General features: G+C 36.8%; 2 protein-coding genes across 2 annotated transcripts; both read left to right on the top strand.

Moving 5' to 3' along the window:
* The first annotated feature begins 1314 nt into the window (after positions 1-1314).
* Positions 1315-6733, top strand: htr3b (5-hydroxytryptamine (serotonin) receptor 3B). The gene is made up of 9 exons (XM_084387971.1): positions 1315-1521; positions 1739-1905; positions 2101-2145; positions 2512-2621; positions 2742-2911; positions 3129-3286; positions 4880-5090; positions 5188-5397; positions 6161-6733. The coding sequence occupies exons 1-9, from the start codon at positions 1485-1487 to the stop codon at positions 6424-6426; spliced, it is 1374 nt and encodes a 457-aa protein (XP_084244097.1). The 5' UTR covers positions 1315-1484; the 3' UTR covers positions 6427-6733.
* Positions 6734-8153: 1420 nt separating this feature from the next.
* Positions 8154-15049, top strand: htr3a (5-hydroxytryptamine (serotonin) receptor 3A). The gene is made up of 9 exons (XM_084387851.1): positions 8154-8321; positions 8617-8780; positions 8880-8924; positions 9519-9628; positions 9732-9901; positions 10119-10279; positions 11400-11610; positions 13049-13279; positions 14456-15049. The coding sequence occupies exons 1-9, from the start codon at positions 8255-8257 to the stop codon at positions 14743-14745; spliced, it is 1449 nt and encodes a 482-aa protein (XP_084243977.1). The 5' UTR covers positions 8154-8254; the 3' UTR covers positions 14746-15049.
* Positions 15050-17014: the final 1965 nt, after the last annotated feature.

Below are 17014 nucleotides of genomic sequence, written 5' to 3'. Positions count from 1 at the left end.
AGTCTCATCCAGACAGTAATATCACGTAAATAAATAAATGGTTGCCCAAAATATATATGAAACGATTTAGCCTACTACATTTAGGCCTCTATGGATTTCATTTCATATAGTTACTTTCAGTCATTTTGTTTAATTTATGACACTGTTGCCCAGTAACTAGTAGGCCTACGCAATTTTTTTTCCGGACAATATTGTTACTTTAGTTAGGGTATGTAAACAAAACAATAATAAATATATACTAGTGCCTAGCCTAGATTTTGTCGGCCCCCCAAAAACATATAAACCGACATCATATCTGATGCCTACGTATGTTACAATGCTACTCAAAAATGTCTTACAATATCAAAATAATTTGTATATGGTGACAAATTTTTCACATATAGCCTAATTGTCCCTATACACTTAAAAAAAAAAAAAAAAAAAAAAAAAAAAAAAAATATTTTTGTTAGGTATATATTTGTTACATAGGTTTAGTACCTATGATCACGCGCGTGAACTCGACAATCGACTACTGTGGACTTCGACCGAAAACAGGATGTAAATACAGGTATGTGCGCTGGCTGAATAAACATAATTTTTTATATATTTCTTTCACATCTACTGCAGTCAGATTCACCCGCGTTCACTCCGAAGGAATCACTCACATGACCTGTGCACTTGTAATGACACATCAAGGATGTTAAGAGGCTAAAAGCAGGTTTAAAACTTGCCCCATTGAAGTCAACAGGGTGCAAATTTTAAAACGAGGATAACACGGTGTAGGCAACACCGATTTTTGTCGTTGTTCTCTGTAGCCTACTGACAGCACTCCAAATGTACAAAAAAAATAGCTCAATGTTAAAATTGACCGGAGTTCTCCTTTAATTTAGGGATGACTTTTAGAACACCTGTTGAAACCATATGAAAAACTTAAAATGTACATCATGCAATGCTGTTTGCTACATATCACTCTATTTATTGTGTATTTGATAACTGTCAAAGACTTATTGACAAAGAATGTCATTGCAAAAGAATATAAAACAAATTACAATGATTTTGTTAAAGTAAGCACCAATTCAGTAAAAGCAGCATTACAATCCTGCTCATGCTCAATATATAAGAAATCAATTATGTGTTTTTGGACGATTTTACTGATAATAGTTGATTGCATAATTGTGATTATGTATGTAGCATGTCCCGTTATTCTCTATAGTATATAGGGTCCATGAACTGAGCAGTCAGAGTACACATCCTATTCACTAAACCCAGATCTTCTTACCATCATAATGGAAAATCAATTTCCTAGAGTGGTGAGCAAGTTGCTGCTGTGCATTTGTTGCAGTCATGTGTACGACGACCATTCTGATGCTCCATGGCATTCTGCTGGAATAAAAGGCACTTTGTAATTGGGTAACATTTTAAAAGCTGGGACAAAGGCTGTGGGAAGTGATTTGAATAAGTTTGCATTTTTCTTCTTCTGAAGTTCCTGGAATTGAATTGCCAGGATGAGTCCTGTCCTCTTGCTATCTTTGGTACTGTCAGGTAAGTCCAGTGCTGCTTCTTTTTTTCAGTTATAGCTGCTTGCATTAACATTTATTACTCAAAGGATACAATACAATTAGAAACATTTGACCTTTCAGTGAACGCTGAACTTGCTGTGAATTTTATGGAATGCATGTGATTGAATTCTGTATGCTGCCAATCCATACTGATAATTATAGCATAATCAGGATCTGCACTTATTAACATTTCTGTACAGCTATTCCACAGGCTGAGTTAGTCCCAGAGAAACCAAAGAGATCTGCTCTGAACCAACTCACCAGGTTACTGCTTCGCAAATACAACAGTGGAGTTCGGCCTGTCCAGGACTGGACCAAACCAACTACCATTTACATTGACCTTATAATCAAATCTGTCCTGGATGTGGTAAGTACATTTTAACCTTTAGAGAGATACAGTTTATTGCTCAACGTATGATCAATATTGCATATACATCTATCACGTTAAGTTTTTTTATATGCAATGCATAGAAGTCTGTTAACTACGTTCTGCACAGGTGTTAAAGTCTGTTTTCTTCCCATGTCACTATAATAAAGTCATTTTGCGCCTGCCTTTTCACAGGACGGACAGACTCAGAAAGTTACCACCAGCATTTGGTATCGCCAAGTAAGTATCAATTAATTTGTCTAATTAGTGGTAATGATTCAAATCAGCAGCATCGTTGTATAGCATAAACTTTTAGATTAAAATATTCTGATGTGCATAAAGAATGTTTGACATTTGACTTTAACCTGAACATTTACTTTTATTCTGAATAATATCAATAAACCAATACATTCAAAAATGTTATTACGTTCAATTTTAACAGCGAAGTTTCATAAAATACATTTCATTTGACCTTTCTGAGACAAAGAAACACACACAATAATCCGATTTTTGAAATGCATGAAATCTTAACGTTCCCGAGATCTGAATCTTTCTCATGGGACCTGCTAGGTGGTAACAGTAAACCACATTACTCTAATGTTTCAGATATGGACCGATGAGTTTCTCGTTTGGGATCCTGAAGAGTTTGATGGAATCACCGAAATATCGCTGTCCTCGGATGCCATCTGGGTGCCTGATGTCATCATAAGTGAATTGTATGTACATGATAGATGCATCTCCCCTGCCCACATCACAAGCTCCTTTTGTTTCCTGGAAATGAATTTTGTCGAGTTATACTCTCATTGCATCATATGTCTTCCTCTCTCTCTCTCCAGCGTCCATGTTGGCAAATCCCCAGTCATCCCATATGTTTATGTCAACTGCTCAGGAACAGTAAAAAACTACAAACCCATCCAGGTGGTCTCAGCATGTCACCTGGAGATTTATGCCTTTCCCTTTGACAAGCAGAACTGCACTCTGACCTTTCGCAGCTGGCTCCACTCAGGTAAATGACTCACTCATACACAGCTCGTGCTTTCACTCCTTTGCAAACAAGCTGGTCTCCGGATAATGAGAGTTCCTGTGATTACTGAGTGTTTTTGATCAGCCCTGGTTAGAATCTTTTAAAAGCTGACACTTTAAATGAGGTTCTCACAAACCTGCCAGCATAAATACTTAATTCTACCATAACACAATGAACTGCTGATGTGTTTCTCTGACAGTGAGTGAAGTGGATTTAGCTCTGTGGAGGCCTGCTGAGGAAATCGCCAATGACACAAGAGAGTTCATGAATGATGGTGAATGGGAGCTGCTGTCTGTCCCTTCTCACTACTGGACATTGAATCTAGAGAACAGAGACTACGCGCAGATTCAGTTTAATGTGAGTTTATTCAAGCAGTAAAAATGACATTCAATGGCAGCTTTAGACTCCAATTTTTCAATTACGCATTGTTTCAAAGCAGCTTTACAGTAAATCAGAAAACATTAATGTTGTTTATAATAGTCTAATATCTTTAGATCTGGGCGATAATAAAGTTTACATTCTGAATCTGAGATGATATAATCAAGCAGTTGGGATTTGCTATAATGTATATTAATGCGGATAAATTAATGAAATTAAATGAATTAATATAAAATTTATTTATAGAGCTGTGCAATAATATTGTTTAATTGCAATCACACAGCCGGGATATTAGCCTATTTATATAAATAATGTATTGCTTTACGTGAGTGTACTGTATGTATCCAAATTTATATATATTGCTGGACGATAATATTGTTTATTTTTTGAGACGATATAAGCAATCAATGAGTTGAAATTTGTATGTTGCTTTACATGAGTGTACTGAATGTATGTGGGTAAAGTTAGATTTTGTAGTTTGTAGTTATTATTATTAGACAATCATTTTGTCTTCTTAAACTGTATCACAGTCAACTGCAAGTTCACATTCAATCAACAACTGATGGACAGAACCAAGTCTCGGCACTACATTTCACTCAAATGCACATCAAGATCTGTCGCTACTTCCTTCACATTGCGACTTTAAAATATCTAATGTGATTTAATTTGAAATCATTTCGAAATATTTCAATTTAATGATTACATTTAATTTTCATTTCTAAAATTAAATAATATTTCAATGTACTTTTCTATTTACTTATCACTGGCAAATTTGACTTGAATTTGGTGTTCGACAAATGCTAATTTTGGAGGCTGACTGAGACATCGGCACGTAACAGCCCGCCGGACACACTAGAGTACTGACAGCATGCAGTCTGACGCGTCACAACCCTTCTCCAACCTTTGCATGGCTGTTAGCGGACTCGCACTAATGCTAATAGATGAGGCTTAGCGGCAGACAACACACAGCAAGGATGATGATAATGAGACTGTCTTTCTGGCATTTGATCAATGAACGTCGTGTTCAGTGGGAGAAATAGGCCAATAGCTCACACTCGTGGGCAATCCACCCTGTTCCACTAAGATAGGCACACCATGGAAACGGCTGTGTTCTTTGATTACCTTTGCTCTGCGGCTCATTGACGAAGCCATTTAGAGATCCATATTTGTGTTTTTTACTCATTGGGCAAATGGGTGGGGAACATGTTTAAGTCAGTATGAAATTGCTCTTTGTTGTACTGTGAAAGCTTAAGCATCCTTAGATAAGGAAAGTGAAATGAACGGTCCTGATCCAGATGAGGGGCAGCGAGGGGTAATAGCTCAATGGCAGTGAGGTTCGGTTCTCAGGGGGAGCTGAGGTGTGGGAAAACAATTTCAGTTCTAGAATGAGAAATTGGACCGATTTAGCAAATCCAGGAAATGGGGAGAAGGCTTACGCTTGTTATGTATTCCTCTTCAGACACAGCCATTTCAGACTGCTCCTAGAGCACTTTTTTGTTCCTGATGGCAAGTGATGAAATAAATATCACCCAGAGAGCGTTCGATCCCAGCCAGTCTTGTCTCTCTCTGAAGGTGCTGATCCGCAGGCGCCCCCTGCTGTACGTGGTAGGTCTGCTCATCCCCAGCATCTTCTTCATGGTGGTGGATGTCACCAGTTTCTATCTGCCTCCAAACAGTGGAACTCGCATCACTTTCAAGACCAGCATTCTCCTGGGCTTCACTGTAATCAGAGTCAATCTGATGGATGAAATCCCTGCCACAGCCATTAAGACACCCCTCATTGGTATAGTACAGCCAGAGCTTTTCCTAATCACAATGTTTCCCTATTAACATGGAACATGTCACCTCACTGACAACAATGTCTGCTCTTTTTGCCATAGGGGTCTTCTTTGCTGTTTGCATGGCGCTGCTGGTGCTTAGTTTGTCATTGTCCATTTTCGTAGTGAAGCTTTTGCACTACAGTGAGAACGAAGTCAAGGAGATGTCCGTATCGGCTTGCTTGCTAGACAAATACGGCTCGATGGACCAGAGCTTTATCGAGAGCGCTTTCACCTCGATGAAGACACTGGATGATATGGACCAATCAGGGGGTAGGAGAGAGAACATTATCCATTCATCATGTTGTTTACAGGTTCTATTCGTTGACATTAAAACAAAATTCATTTGTTAATGTTAACAGTACTAATACTGTATTGTTAACATTTAGGTAATACTGAATATAATAATACAGTTTATAATAATACATTTAAAAAAATTATATAATAAATTATGGACTAACAACCAAAAGTTTGTTCAAAAATCTAGATTAATCAAATATATAACTTATATATATAAAGTTATATCACTCGCTGAGGGACCAACTTCTGACTTCTCACTTCTGACCAACATAATCAATCTCTCTATATTTTTCCCTCTTTTGAAAAGATGTGGGAACTCTATAACAGATTTTCTTTCTTTTGCTTTTAAACCAAATGGAAATACAAAAATTATATATATTTTTTTACATAAAAATGATAATTATATCTCGCCGTTCACCACTATAGAAGTTTACCCAACTATTTGGAAAATTCTCTATATAGATCAGTGGTTCGCACTCACCATTGTCCATGGAAACACTGTATAGCGCTACTTTCATGTCTCTCGTAACACACTGTAAATTCACACTCTCTTTTTTCTGTAGAAGCAGGTTAGTGAAAATATCTTCAGAGGACTTCAGTAGGCTATCAATATCACTCGTTTTGAAGCTTTAAGATATTATACCTATACCTATTATATCAAATTTATTGTGTGTGTGGATATATATATACAGTATATACCACATGATTCTAAATAGTTTTGTTCTCTTTGATTCAGGCTACGAGTCTGATCTCTCTCCTGAGCCAGACCTGTTCTCCCTGACAGATGTCTCGAACAGTGACTCCTCACTGGAGAAAATCCTGCAGGAGGTGGTGTCTCTCAGACTGTACCTTCAGGAAGAGGACAATGAGGGCATTTCACAGTCTTACTGGGTGGAACTGTGCCTGAAAGTGGACAAGCTCCTCTTCTGCATGTACCTGATGTTTATGTTCATCTATGTGATGACTCTACTGCTGCTCTGGGGAACCTGGAGCTCTGCCTGAAAAAAAAGAGGTGTGACGAGAAGAGAAAGATTGAGTTAATGCAAAGTGACAGATTCCACAGCTGTGCAGTGTCAGTTTTAAAGTATCAAACAATTAATTGCAATTGATGCCTACTATTCACATTAATTCAGATGTGCTTCTGCAGATTGACACTGTAACAAAAAATGTGACCAGTTTCCTAAGGAGATTATTGTAAAACATTTGAACTTTCTTTTAGATGTAAAAATCGTAAAGACTGGCTGCAAGCACGCATTCTTTCTGTTGTATGTGTTTGTATTGAGTAGAATAAAGGAAAACAAATGATTGTACTAATTTGTATTTATTGTCTTTCTCTTCCATGCTTCTCTTAATAATTGTAGCACATCTCTCTGACATTAAATCTCCACTCATAAGAATGCAGGTGTTTATTTATGTTAATACTTTTTAAAGGTTTGTTAATGGTAATCTATCATTTTGAATTGTTAAATATTCAAGTGGAGATGGAGTGGAACTCAAATGTAGAATCTTAAGTTGGCTTGATTACGTTATATCAACATTTTACTATAACTGCTTTGGTAATATTTTTACTGTTGCAAAATATAAAAATGCTTGCAAATAAATAATGTTGCAAAATAATTTGTATTGTTGAGATGTTTTGAGATTTTCTTCTGCTAAAACTCCAAATAAATTATTTTATTTTTATTATATTATTGACATTTCTATATAATGTCAGCACTTCTGTCCTGGATGGTCAAAAAAAAAAAAAAAAAAAAAACACTTACTAATGAAAATACAATGAAAAACTGTTTAAGCAAGAAATCTAAATCCTAATTACCTGATTCCTGAATAAATTTGACAATATAGGCTTACATAAACAGATGTCATTTTTTAAGGGCCAGAACAGGTAGCAATACATCCTTTAAAAAAAGATTAAAGAGCATTCTTTGAAACATCACACATAACATATAATGAGAGTGAAGAGCCCTTCCCTGTAACATAATCATATATCAAGCTCCAGTTTCCTTACTGAAAAATAAACCACAATCACTTCCACGTCACTATCACTATAGTACATTTTCATTACAGAGCTTCTCAGAGCTGCCAGTCCAGTCAGAAAAAAAAAAAAAAAAACATAATTCAATTCCTCATCAAAATTCTGATAATATTGTCCTGACTCAAATCTAATCACCTGCCTATTGCCAGGCTAATTAAGTCTCATCATGGCTGGGTGAAGTATTAGATCACAGTTTAATGTAGTAGTCTAAGTGCTCATGGAAACTGACTTGAACTTGGTGGTGAAACACGAACCATGAAATGCCAAAGGTTGCTGTAATATGCGCCATCCGCTGTTGAGGGGAAAAACATAAACACACTTTATGCTGTTTAACCTATTATATTTAAAATATTTACACCACAACTATGCTTTATTCTTAAGGCGAGGCCTTATCAAAGATAGTGCTCACAAAATTGACTAATTTGAACTATACCAACTGTATCATGTTTATACCAACTGTATACCATAATATTTATACAGTTAATAAATATATATGTATAATAAATTGTACTCTATCTGTTATTTTTGCAAGGTTACAGAATGCTTGCCATGCTTATATAGTTAATTCTCTCCTATGTGACTCTTGGGACAAGCTGAAGTGCTTTCTGACCTGACTAAACTGTGGGATGATGATGCAGGGAAGGGAGGGTGGACTAAGTGCTGTAATGACAGCCCGAGCGCTTCTGGAAAGCTCAGAGATAACTAATGGAGCTAAGAGAGCATCACTGGAAGGAAGCAGCACCAGGCTAGAAGCCTGCGAGAAGAACCCAGGGCAACGCCAAACAGCTCGGCACAATGAAGCGTTCAGCACTCTGGACAGCTCTCTGCGTTTGTATCTATGGGACGGTGGTGAATTGCTCAGGTAACTTTTCTCAAACTTTTGACTTTGGTTATAAGAACAGCTCGCATTTGAGCTTTAAAACAAACGATCGCTGTACTTTCACATTAAATTGCCTCATCTCAAAACCCAGTGGCGATCTACACATTAAGTCTGATGCTCCAAATTGCTGTATTTGTTGGCAGCTCGACAGGTTTTGAAACACTATCAATTATTGCAATTAATCGACATGCTTTCGCGTATTACTGGCTTTAAACTTTCTAATGCCGAAGCTAAAGTTGTGTAAAAGGATAGTGACTATTCTTTTGTCTCGGTGTAGTGAAGAAGCTGAGCAGTAACACTGGGCGCTTCGCCAATGCCACTCTGGTTCGATTAAATGAGTTTTTAAGTGCCGGATATAAGAAAGGAGTTCGACCAGTGCGCGACTGGAGACAGTCAACGACGGTGGCCATTGACCTCATGGTTTATGCGATCCTCAATGTGGTGGGTAGAATTCTCAAACGTCTATTCATTATGCAAACTAATAATTTATTCAATTATTATTTATGAATTCAATATTTTGTGTATTTTTGTGCCACACAGGATGAGAAGAACCAGGTCTTGACAACATATGTTTGGTACAGACAGGTATGTTGGTGGAAAATATTAGATTTATTTAATATTAGAGAACCGACAACATAAAAAGTGACTGTTTCAAGCACTACAAACTGCTACTGAATCGAATTTACAGCGCAACCAGTGATCCGATTCCTGAATGAATGACTCTTATGAGCCGGTTCTTTTTAGTGAATCAACAACCCTTAGCGCGAGCAGTGTAACTTCGATAACTCTATGAGCGGATAGTGTATCAAAAACATACAACGTGATTCACGAACAACTAACTCACACAAGACGGGTCTTTTTTGTGTGTATCAACAATGTACGACAAAACCGTGTTGACTCCCAAATGACTTTTTTCTTGTTAGTAAACCATAAACGTAAACAGCAAACGTTCGTTTGACAGAATGCATGACTGAACGGTTATTTTTAGTGATTTAAAAACTTACAACGTGACAGTAGCCTATATAGTCCGATTCATGAACCGATTTACAAGTAGTTATTAGGCTTTAACTTTCATTTCCGTCTCCAAATTAAACAAGAACGGTTATGTTGTACCTAATTGAGGAATATTTGATTTGATTCTTTTTTGATATGTACTTGACATTTCTCTCACTTCAAAAGCAATGGACAGATGAGTTTCTTACGTGGGATCCTGAAGAATTTGATGAAGTCAAACAGATTTCCATTCCTACTGCCAACATCTGGGTTCCAGATATTCTTATCAATGAATTGTGAGTAGACTTGACATAATTGAGACGTTAATGAGACACTTTGAAACGTCTCAGTCGGCTCTTCACAGCAGTCCTTTATAAACGCTCTCTTTGTTCCCTGCAGCGTGGATGTAGGAAAGTCTCCTGATATTCCTTACGTCTATGTAGGCCATAGCGGGCTTGTTCGCAACTATAAGCCTATCCAGGTGGTGACCGCCTGCTCCCTCAATATCTACAACTTTCCTTATGATGTCCAAAAATGTAGCCTGACTTTCCAGAGCTGGCTGCACACAAGTAAGTAAACATGAGTAAGCTCAAGAGAGATCTTTCAGATTCATCACTGACAAAATATACGTTTTTCCAAGATTCCAAGTCTAAAACCACATTTTCAGAAGAAATAAGAATGCTCTAATGTATTATTGCAGAAATGATTCAAGCACAATAAAAAGAAGCAACATGGCTTTTCCTAAAAGACGAAGGAACTGACCTTTAACCTTATCTCATCCCATAGCTAAAGACATCAACATCACACTAATGAGAACCCCTGAGGAAGTAATGAACGACAAGCGTGTGTTCATGAACCAGGGAGAATGGGAGCTGCTTCATGTCCTCTCCACATACAACATGTTCAGCATAGATAATGATGATTTCTATGCCGAAATGAAGTTTACTGTGAGTAACGTGTAAATACCAAATTAAGCCACGGCACACATTAGCATTTGCTTTCGAAAAAAGGGGAACGCTTTAGGATACTGTTCCGTCGTTAATGAAGAACTACACAGGAACAAATGAGTAATGCAATTTTAGCATTCTAGAAACTACTATAACAAGAAACACCAAGTATTAGTAATTAATAGCACTCAGTTGAATGAGGCAGTTCACTATTAACTAATCAATAAAAAAAAATCAGACCTCCCAGAGGACTACTAAGAACTACTATATACAGGTTCATAATTCACATGAATAATGCATAATTAATTCTAAAGTGAAGATCATGGTAACACATTGGTAATAATAAGTATTATCAAATCCTTCAGAAGGAATTACTAATGTAACAGTATTCTAAAGTGAAAGTTTAACCAATTAAAAATGAACTACGGATAAATATGTATCAGCATATAAATACAGTAACTTTTGCAAAACAAAACAATTGTTGTCAATTTTAAAAGTAATACGTAGTTACTTTAGTTACTTGAAAAAAGGTAATCTGATTACGTAACTCACAATGTGTTATGTGAACACTGCCCAAAACTCTTAAGTTCAAAAGGCTGGTGGAAGTAAGGTTTGAAAGATATTATGACTATAATAATTATTACTCCGCAAGGATGCATCCAAATTAAATGCATTTATAATGTTACAAAAGATTTCTGTTTTTATTGAACTTCTATTTCTATTGAATTCATCAAAGAATCCTGACAAAAGGTGTCTCTCAATCTTTCCACAAAAACACTAGCAGAAATGTTTCTTGAGCACTAAATCAGCATATTAGAATGATTTCTGAAGGATCATTTGTAAAGGATCATTCAGCTTTGCCATCACAGGAATAAACTACATTTTAAAATATATAAAAATATAAAACAAAATTGTAATATTTCCTGATTTTTTTATTTTTATTCTAACGACTCCAAACTTTTGAATGGTAGTGTAGCACTAAATGGACATGCACCAAATCTCAGGTCACATTTCTTTTGGAAAGCGCTTTTAAATTAGTGCCAAAGTGAAAGAAAAACAAAGTGAGAAAGATCATCGGATTATTGCCAGAAGGAAACGCGTCTCTTTCTTTAATCGCCAGGTTGTGATCCGACGCAGACCTCTGTTCTACACAGTCAACCTCCTGTTGCCCAGCGTATTCCTGATGGTGATGGACATTGTTGGATTCTACCTGCCTCCAGACAGCGGAGAGAGAGTCTCCTTCAAGATCACTCTGCTCCTGGGCTATTCTGTCTTTCTCATCATCGTCTCAGACACTCTGCCAGCGACTGCCATAGGGACCCCTCTCATTGGTAATGAGGTCTTTCTGTTTCATAGAACATGACCTGATGCATTTCAATCATTCATTCTGTATTCCCTGATTGAGGAAGCGTATAATTATGTGAGAGAGGTGACGTTTTGAATTTAGTCTACTGCATCTAGAGCATATTAAATGTTTTAATTGTTTGCAGCAAGTTGTGTGATCCAATACAGGGGCGGAATTGCGCGGACAGAAAACAAGAGATTTCTTGAGTGTTTCAACTGAAGTCAGTCCGCATGTTTATTGATTTTCAGTATAGAAGCTGCAGCTGTGAGGAAGCTTGTGCGGAAATACACTGATTAATTTGAGAGATAAGGAGAGCAGGCGAGAACACTACAGAGGTATCAGGTTCAAATGCAATTGCAAAACTAATGCTGTCAAACACACTAAAGCCCACAGAGGCCACGCAATGTTTTTTTCTTTCTTTCTTGTGAAAGATCATGAGAACTACTCATCTAAACAAGTGTATACAGCAATAAACCAGCGTGACTCTGGAAAAATCAGCAATATTATTATCCTGACACGGTTAGCATAAATTCAAAATCTAATATGAGACATTTTAGGAGAAACATTATGTAAAGGAAATGAATGTGAAATATTTAAGATCCTATACACTGCAAATTTGTGAAATTGATCATGTGATTATATATACATGGTCAGCATTCACTTCTATCTGTCATCAGGTTGTACACAAACTTGAGGAGATCATGCAGCTAGAGTTATATACTTATTATAAAAAAAAAAGAAAAAAAAAAAGGTAAGTATTTTTGGTCAGGGGTCTTTTGGACCACACTCTATATATATTTATTTTTCTTTAGTTACTGTATAAAATAAGGCCAGTTATCACATACATTCCCCTTCCAAATTTTGGGGTCAGTAAGATTTTTTTTTTACTTATTAAATTTAAATTTTAATCAGTAAAGATGCATTAAATTGATCAAAAGTGAATGTAAAGACATTTGCATTTTTGCAACAACAAAAAATTCTATTTCAAATAAATGCTTTCCATTCATCCAAATATCAGAGAAAATCCCAGTTTCAACAAAAATATTAAGCAGAACAACTGCTTTCACCATTGATAATAAAGAAATGTTTCTTGAGCAGCAAATCATCATATTACAATGATTTCTGAAGGATCATGTGACACTGAAGACTGGAGTGATGATGCTGAAAATTCAGCTTTGCCATCACAGGAAAAAAACACATTTTAAAACATATTACCATGAATGCATGAGACTTGTTTCAAAAACATAAAAAAATCATACCGACCCCAAACTTTTGAATAGTGGTGTATAATAAGGAAATGAATTGTTCTGTATTCGATATTTTAATTCTTACATTCTGCAAGCGTATGCTACATTCTGTGTTTCTGGCCATTATAGCATGCTTTGCTCAGTAGCGGTGTGTTATGTCTGTGTGTTTGAATGTAGGTGTGTACTTTGTGGTATGCATGGCGCTGCTGGTCATCAGTCTGACCGAGTCGGTTTTGATCGTGAGGCTGGTGCACAAGCAGGATCTTCAGTCTCGTGTCCCGCAGTGGGTCAAACACCTGGTGCTGGAGAAGGCCACAGTCCTGCTCTGCATTCGCAACAAGAAGGTCTGCTCGCTCCTCTCGCAGGGATCCGACCTGCCGCTCTACAAAGAGAACAACATGAACATGGGTAACTGGCCCCTCTTGACCAATCCTACCTTAGCAACTGTGTCCATTTGCTAAAAAAGGGTCATTTAAATTTTGAGATTTGGGGCTTTTTGGCTTTTCGCAAAGTGTTCTTTCAGACTAGTGGAAAGAAAACATCCAAAAAACACTTAAGTGTACCTTTTAAAGCACTTTATCTATTTGAGTCTGTAGATCTTCAAAGAACAGCAGGACATCATTTCTTGAAAAGTGTTTTTTTGTTCAGAAATCTGAAATCTCCACTTCAGCAGCACTTACACACACCAAACTATACAGGTTTATTCCTATCTATGTTCTGAAGGTTTTTACATATGGGTTTGTTCATATATAATTTGCCTGATTTTATACATTTTATTAATGAGAATTAATAAATCATTAGGTTATTAAGGAAAGATCGTGTTCCATGAAGATATTTTGTAAATTTCCTACCGTAAATATATAAAACATTTATTTTTGTGAGTGAATGCAGCACAATCGCGAACATAAATGGACAAATTTAAAGGGACATTTTCTCAATGTTTCGAATTTTTTGCACCCTCAGATTCCAGATGTTCAAATAGTTGTATCTCGGCCAAATATTGTCCTATCCTATCAAACCATACATCAATGGAAAGCTTATTTATAGCTTTCAGATGATGTATAAATCTCAATTTCAAAAAATGTACCCATGTGACTGGTTTTGTGGTCCAGGGTCTCATTTATGGAATGATAAAAAGAGATATCCAAAATCCCCTCTTTAAAAAACTGGCTTTATCCAATGTTCAGCTTTTTGTTGTAGAAACGTATGCAAAATAGTGCATATTTAAAGATAATTCAGAAAACTTGAAATAAACTTTTTGTGTACAAATTCTTAATGTAATCAATCAAGTATGGGCAAGTATGGTGATATCTATTAGTTTTTTTTTACCCTATTCACCTGGGGTGTCTTGCCTATTAACCTAAAATCTCAGGGCGCACTTCTGGTAAATATTTTATGTCTAAGGGTGACAAAGGTTTTTTGGGAACCCATGCACTAAATGACCTGGCTAGGATTTGTTTGCAATTGTTCTAAGTGCATCTTTACAGTTCAAATATTGTTGTGGACTATGGGTAGGCCATAAAGGTTTGGTCTGTTTTTGCAGATTAAACAAGCTCTGAAACTCGCCTGTGATTTGTTTTTAAGCGGTTCACTGCAACCACCACAGCTGCGAGGGATCCAGAGACTCCGGGAGAAACCTGGGCTTGAGCCTGTCCACGCGGGACACCGGACTTCCCGTCATGGACGGCATCCTGCGCGAGATCACCTCCATCCGTCAGTTCATGGAGAAGAAGGACGAGAGCAGGGAGATCGCTAAGGAGTGGCTGCAGGTGGGGTACGTGCTGGACGTCCTGCTGTTCCGCATCTACCTGCTCACCGTGTTGGCCTACAGCATCACTTTAGGCACACTGTGGTCCGTCTGGCAGACCGTCTGACCGCAGACGTGGGGTCACAGAGGGAAGGCGCCAATTCTGTCTCGCTGCTTAAAGTAAACGCAGTGTTTGACGTAGTTTAAGTGCTGGTAATGTGATTGTTATCTCACAAGAGAATAACTTGAGCACCATAGAGGAGAAATGTGCTTTCAAATCAAGAGTTATTACTTGTAGACTGCTGTTCTTACCAGATGAATGCTCTGAAGTCAATGAAAAAAGCATACAGAATACATGTATGATTGTTATATCTGCTAATAATCAGTACAACAGCACAGTTGCAAGTGTGATATTCCTTTCATACAGCAGCAAAACATAAAAAGAAGTGAAAAAACGAACAACTCACATTTGAGATACATTATGGGAAGTTTTTTTTTTTTTTTGCTCCGCTAATGGAAATAGTTCCAAAAGAAGCCAAAGAAAGAAGCTGGAAACTCAGACAAAGCTTTAAAACATATATGAAATGCATATATAACTCACTTTAAGCAGTGTATTGTCTTTTTTTTTAAGTATTTCAATACTAAGAAAAAAATATCTTCCTTGTATAGAGGTCAAACATACACTACCATTTAAAGTTTGGGGTCAGATTTGTTTTTAAATAAAATTAACACTTTTATTCAGCAACAATACATTAAATAAATCAGAAGTTATGGTTGAGACATTTATAACGCTACAAAAGATTTCCATTTCAAATAAATGCTGTTTAAAAAAAAACTTATTTACCAAAGAATCCTGAGAAAAATGTATCACGGTTTCCTCAAAAATATTAAGCAGCACGACTTATAACATTGATGATTGATAATAAGAAATCAGCATATAGAATGATTTGTGAAGGATCATGTGACACTGAAGACTGGAGTAATGATGCTGAAAATGCACAGCAATAAATTCGTAATATTAGTTTTGATCAAATAAATGCATCCTTGGTGAGCATAAGAGACTTCTTTAAAAAGCATGAAAAATCTTACTTTGACTTGAACGGTAGTGTTTGCTAGACTACGCTTCATTTTTAAATGCTGGGACCCAAATCATTTTGGTTTTATATTGTCATGAAAACAACAATCTATTATATAGGTTCCAATATCCTCTTGTGTTATCCTGATCAAATCTGTAGTACTGTGAAAAAATATGCTATCCTGTTACTGAAATGAAAACATCCTGTAAAGTGTCTGTATTGTATGTCTTGAGAAGATGTTTGACCGTGTTTGTATTGTGTTCCCTCTCTTCCAGCCCAAGGGCGGGTTGAGTTTTAGTCGTTGCCCGTGACACTAAATGTACTAATTGTAAAGATTTTCACCTCACTGGGAATGCACTCAGCAGGCCTGGGGTGATTGGATAAATGCCATCGACACCCTACATAATTAAAGAAGAAAAAAAAATCAGTTAGACAGTAAATGGGAGCATTGATCCCAATACAATCAATGTGGCCACATCTCTCCATCCTGCTTTCTGCTCACCACAGTCCTGAATTTACAGAGTAATTTCACATTTGACAAAGAACAAGAGTTTGATGTGTGTTTTAGTAAATGCCAGTCTTGATGTAAATTAAATAAATGTGATGTGATCTGGGAAAACCCACCACATGGTGAAATTTTACCTATTACAGGTTTTGATATCGTATGGAAGCTGGTATCAAGCCCTTTCCAAATCTGTTTTTATGTTTATCATAGCTTGTTGGTAGCAAAAGTTATGTTTATCTGAAGTCGGTCGATCGCTATGATTTTCTGTCACCGTCGGGACGCTTCTTGTCCTCCATCTCGCGATTGTTATAAAACTGCGTGACGTTATAGTTTAAACAGGATTGGCGCGAAATGCGCACTAATACACATTCACTGTACATGTTATGTAGTTTATTTTATAGGTAAACTATCTTTGTAGTGTTAAAAGACGGACAGGTGTGTGTGGGATATACGGCGATTGTTTTGTTTTTTTCACCTCTGCCGGGCGTTAGAGAAAATGGTCGCAAAGAATGCATCAGAGAAAGAGAGTATTTTAAGCTTGACACTATAAATCGCTTTTTTTTTCTGCACTAAACAAGGGAATTTTGCCAAGATATTTTCAGAGATAAGAGAAAAGATGTTATAGAATAATAATTTAATGAAAAAAAAAATTGACAAAAAGCTGAATTTACTGAAAACGGCCCAGCGCGACATCCGGCGAGGGGTTTTCCCAGATCGCATCACAAATATGTCATTAATATGATCATAATTACATTTCAACTTTGACCAGCAGAGGGCTTCTAAGGCCATGTAATGCAGGTAAGACACAGCTGATG

This window comes from Rutilus rutilus (assembly GCF_951802725.1).
Source record: "Rutilus rutilus genome assembly, chromosome: 18".
Taxonomy (NCBI): domain Eukaryota; kingdom Metazoa; phylum Chordata; class Actinopteri; order Cypriniformes; family Leuciscidae; genus Rutilus; species Rutilus rutilus.
Note: the sequence above shows the minus strand (reverse complement) of the source record. Positions and strands in the feature narration are given on the sequence as shown.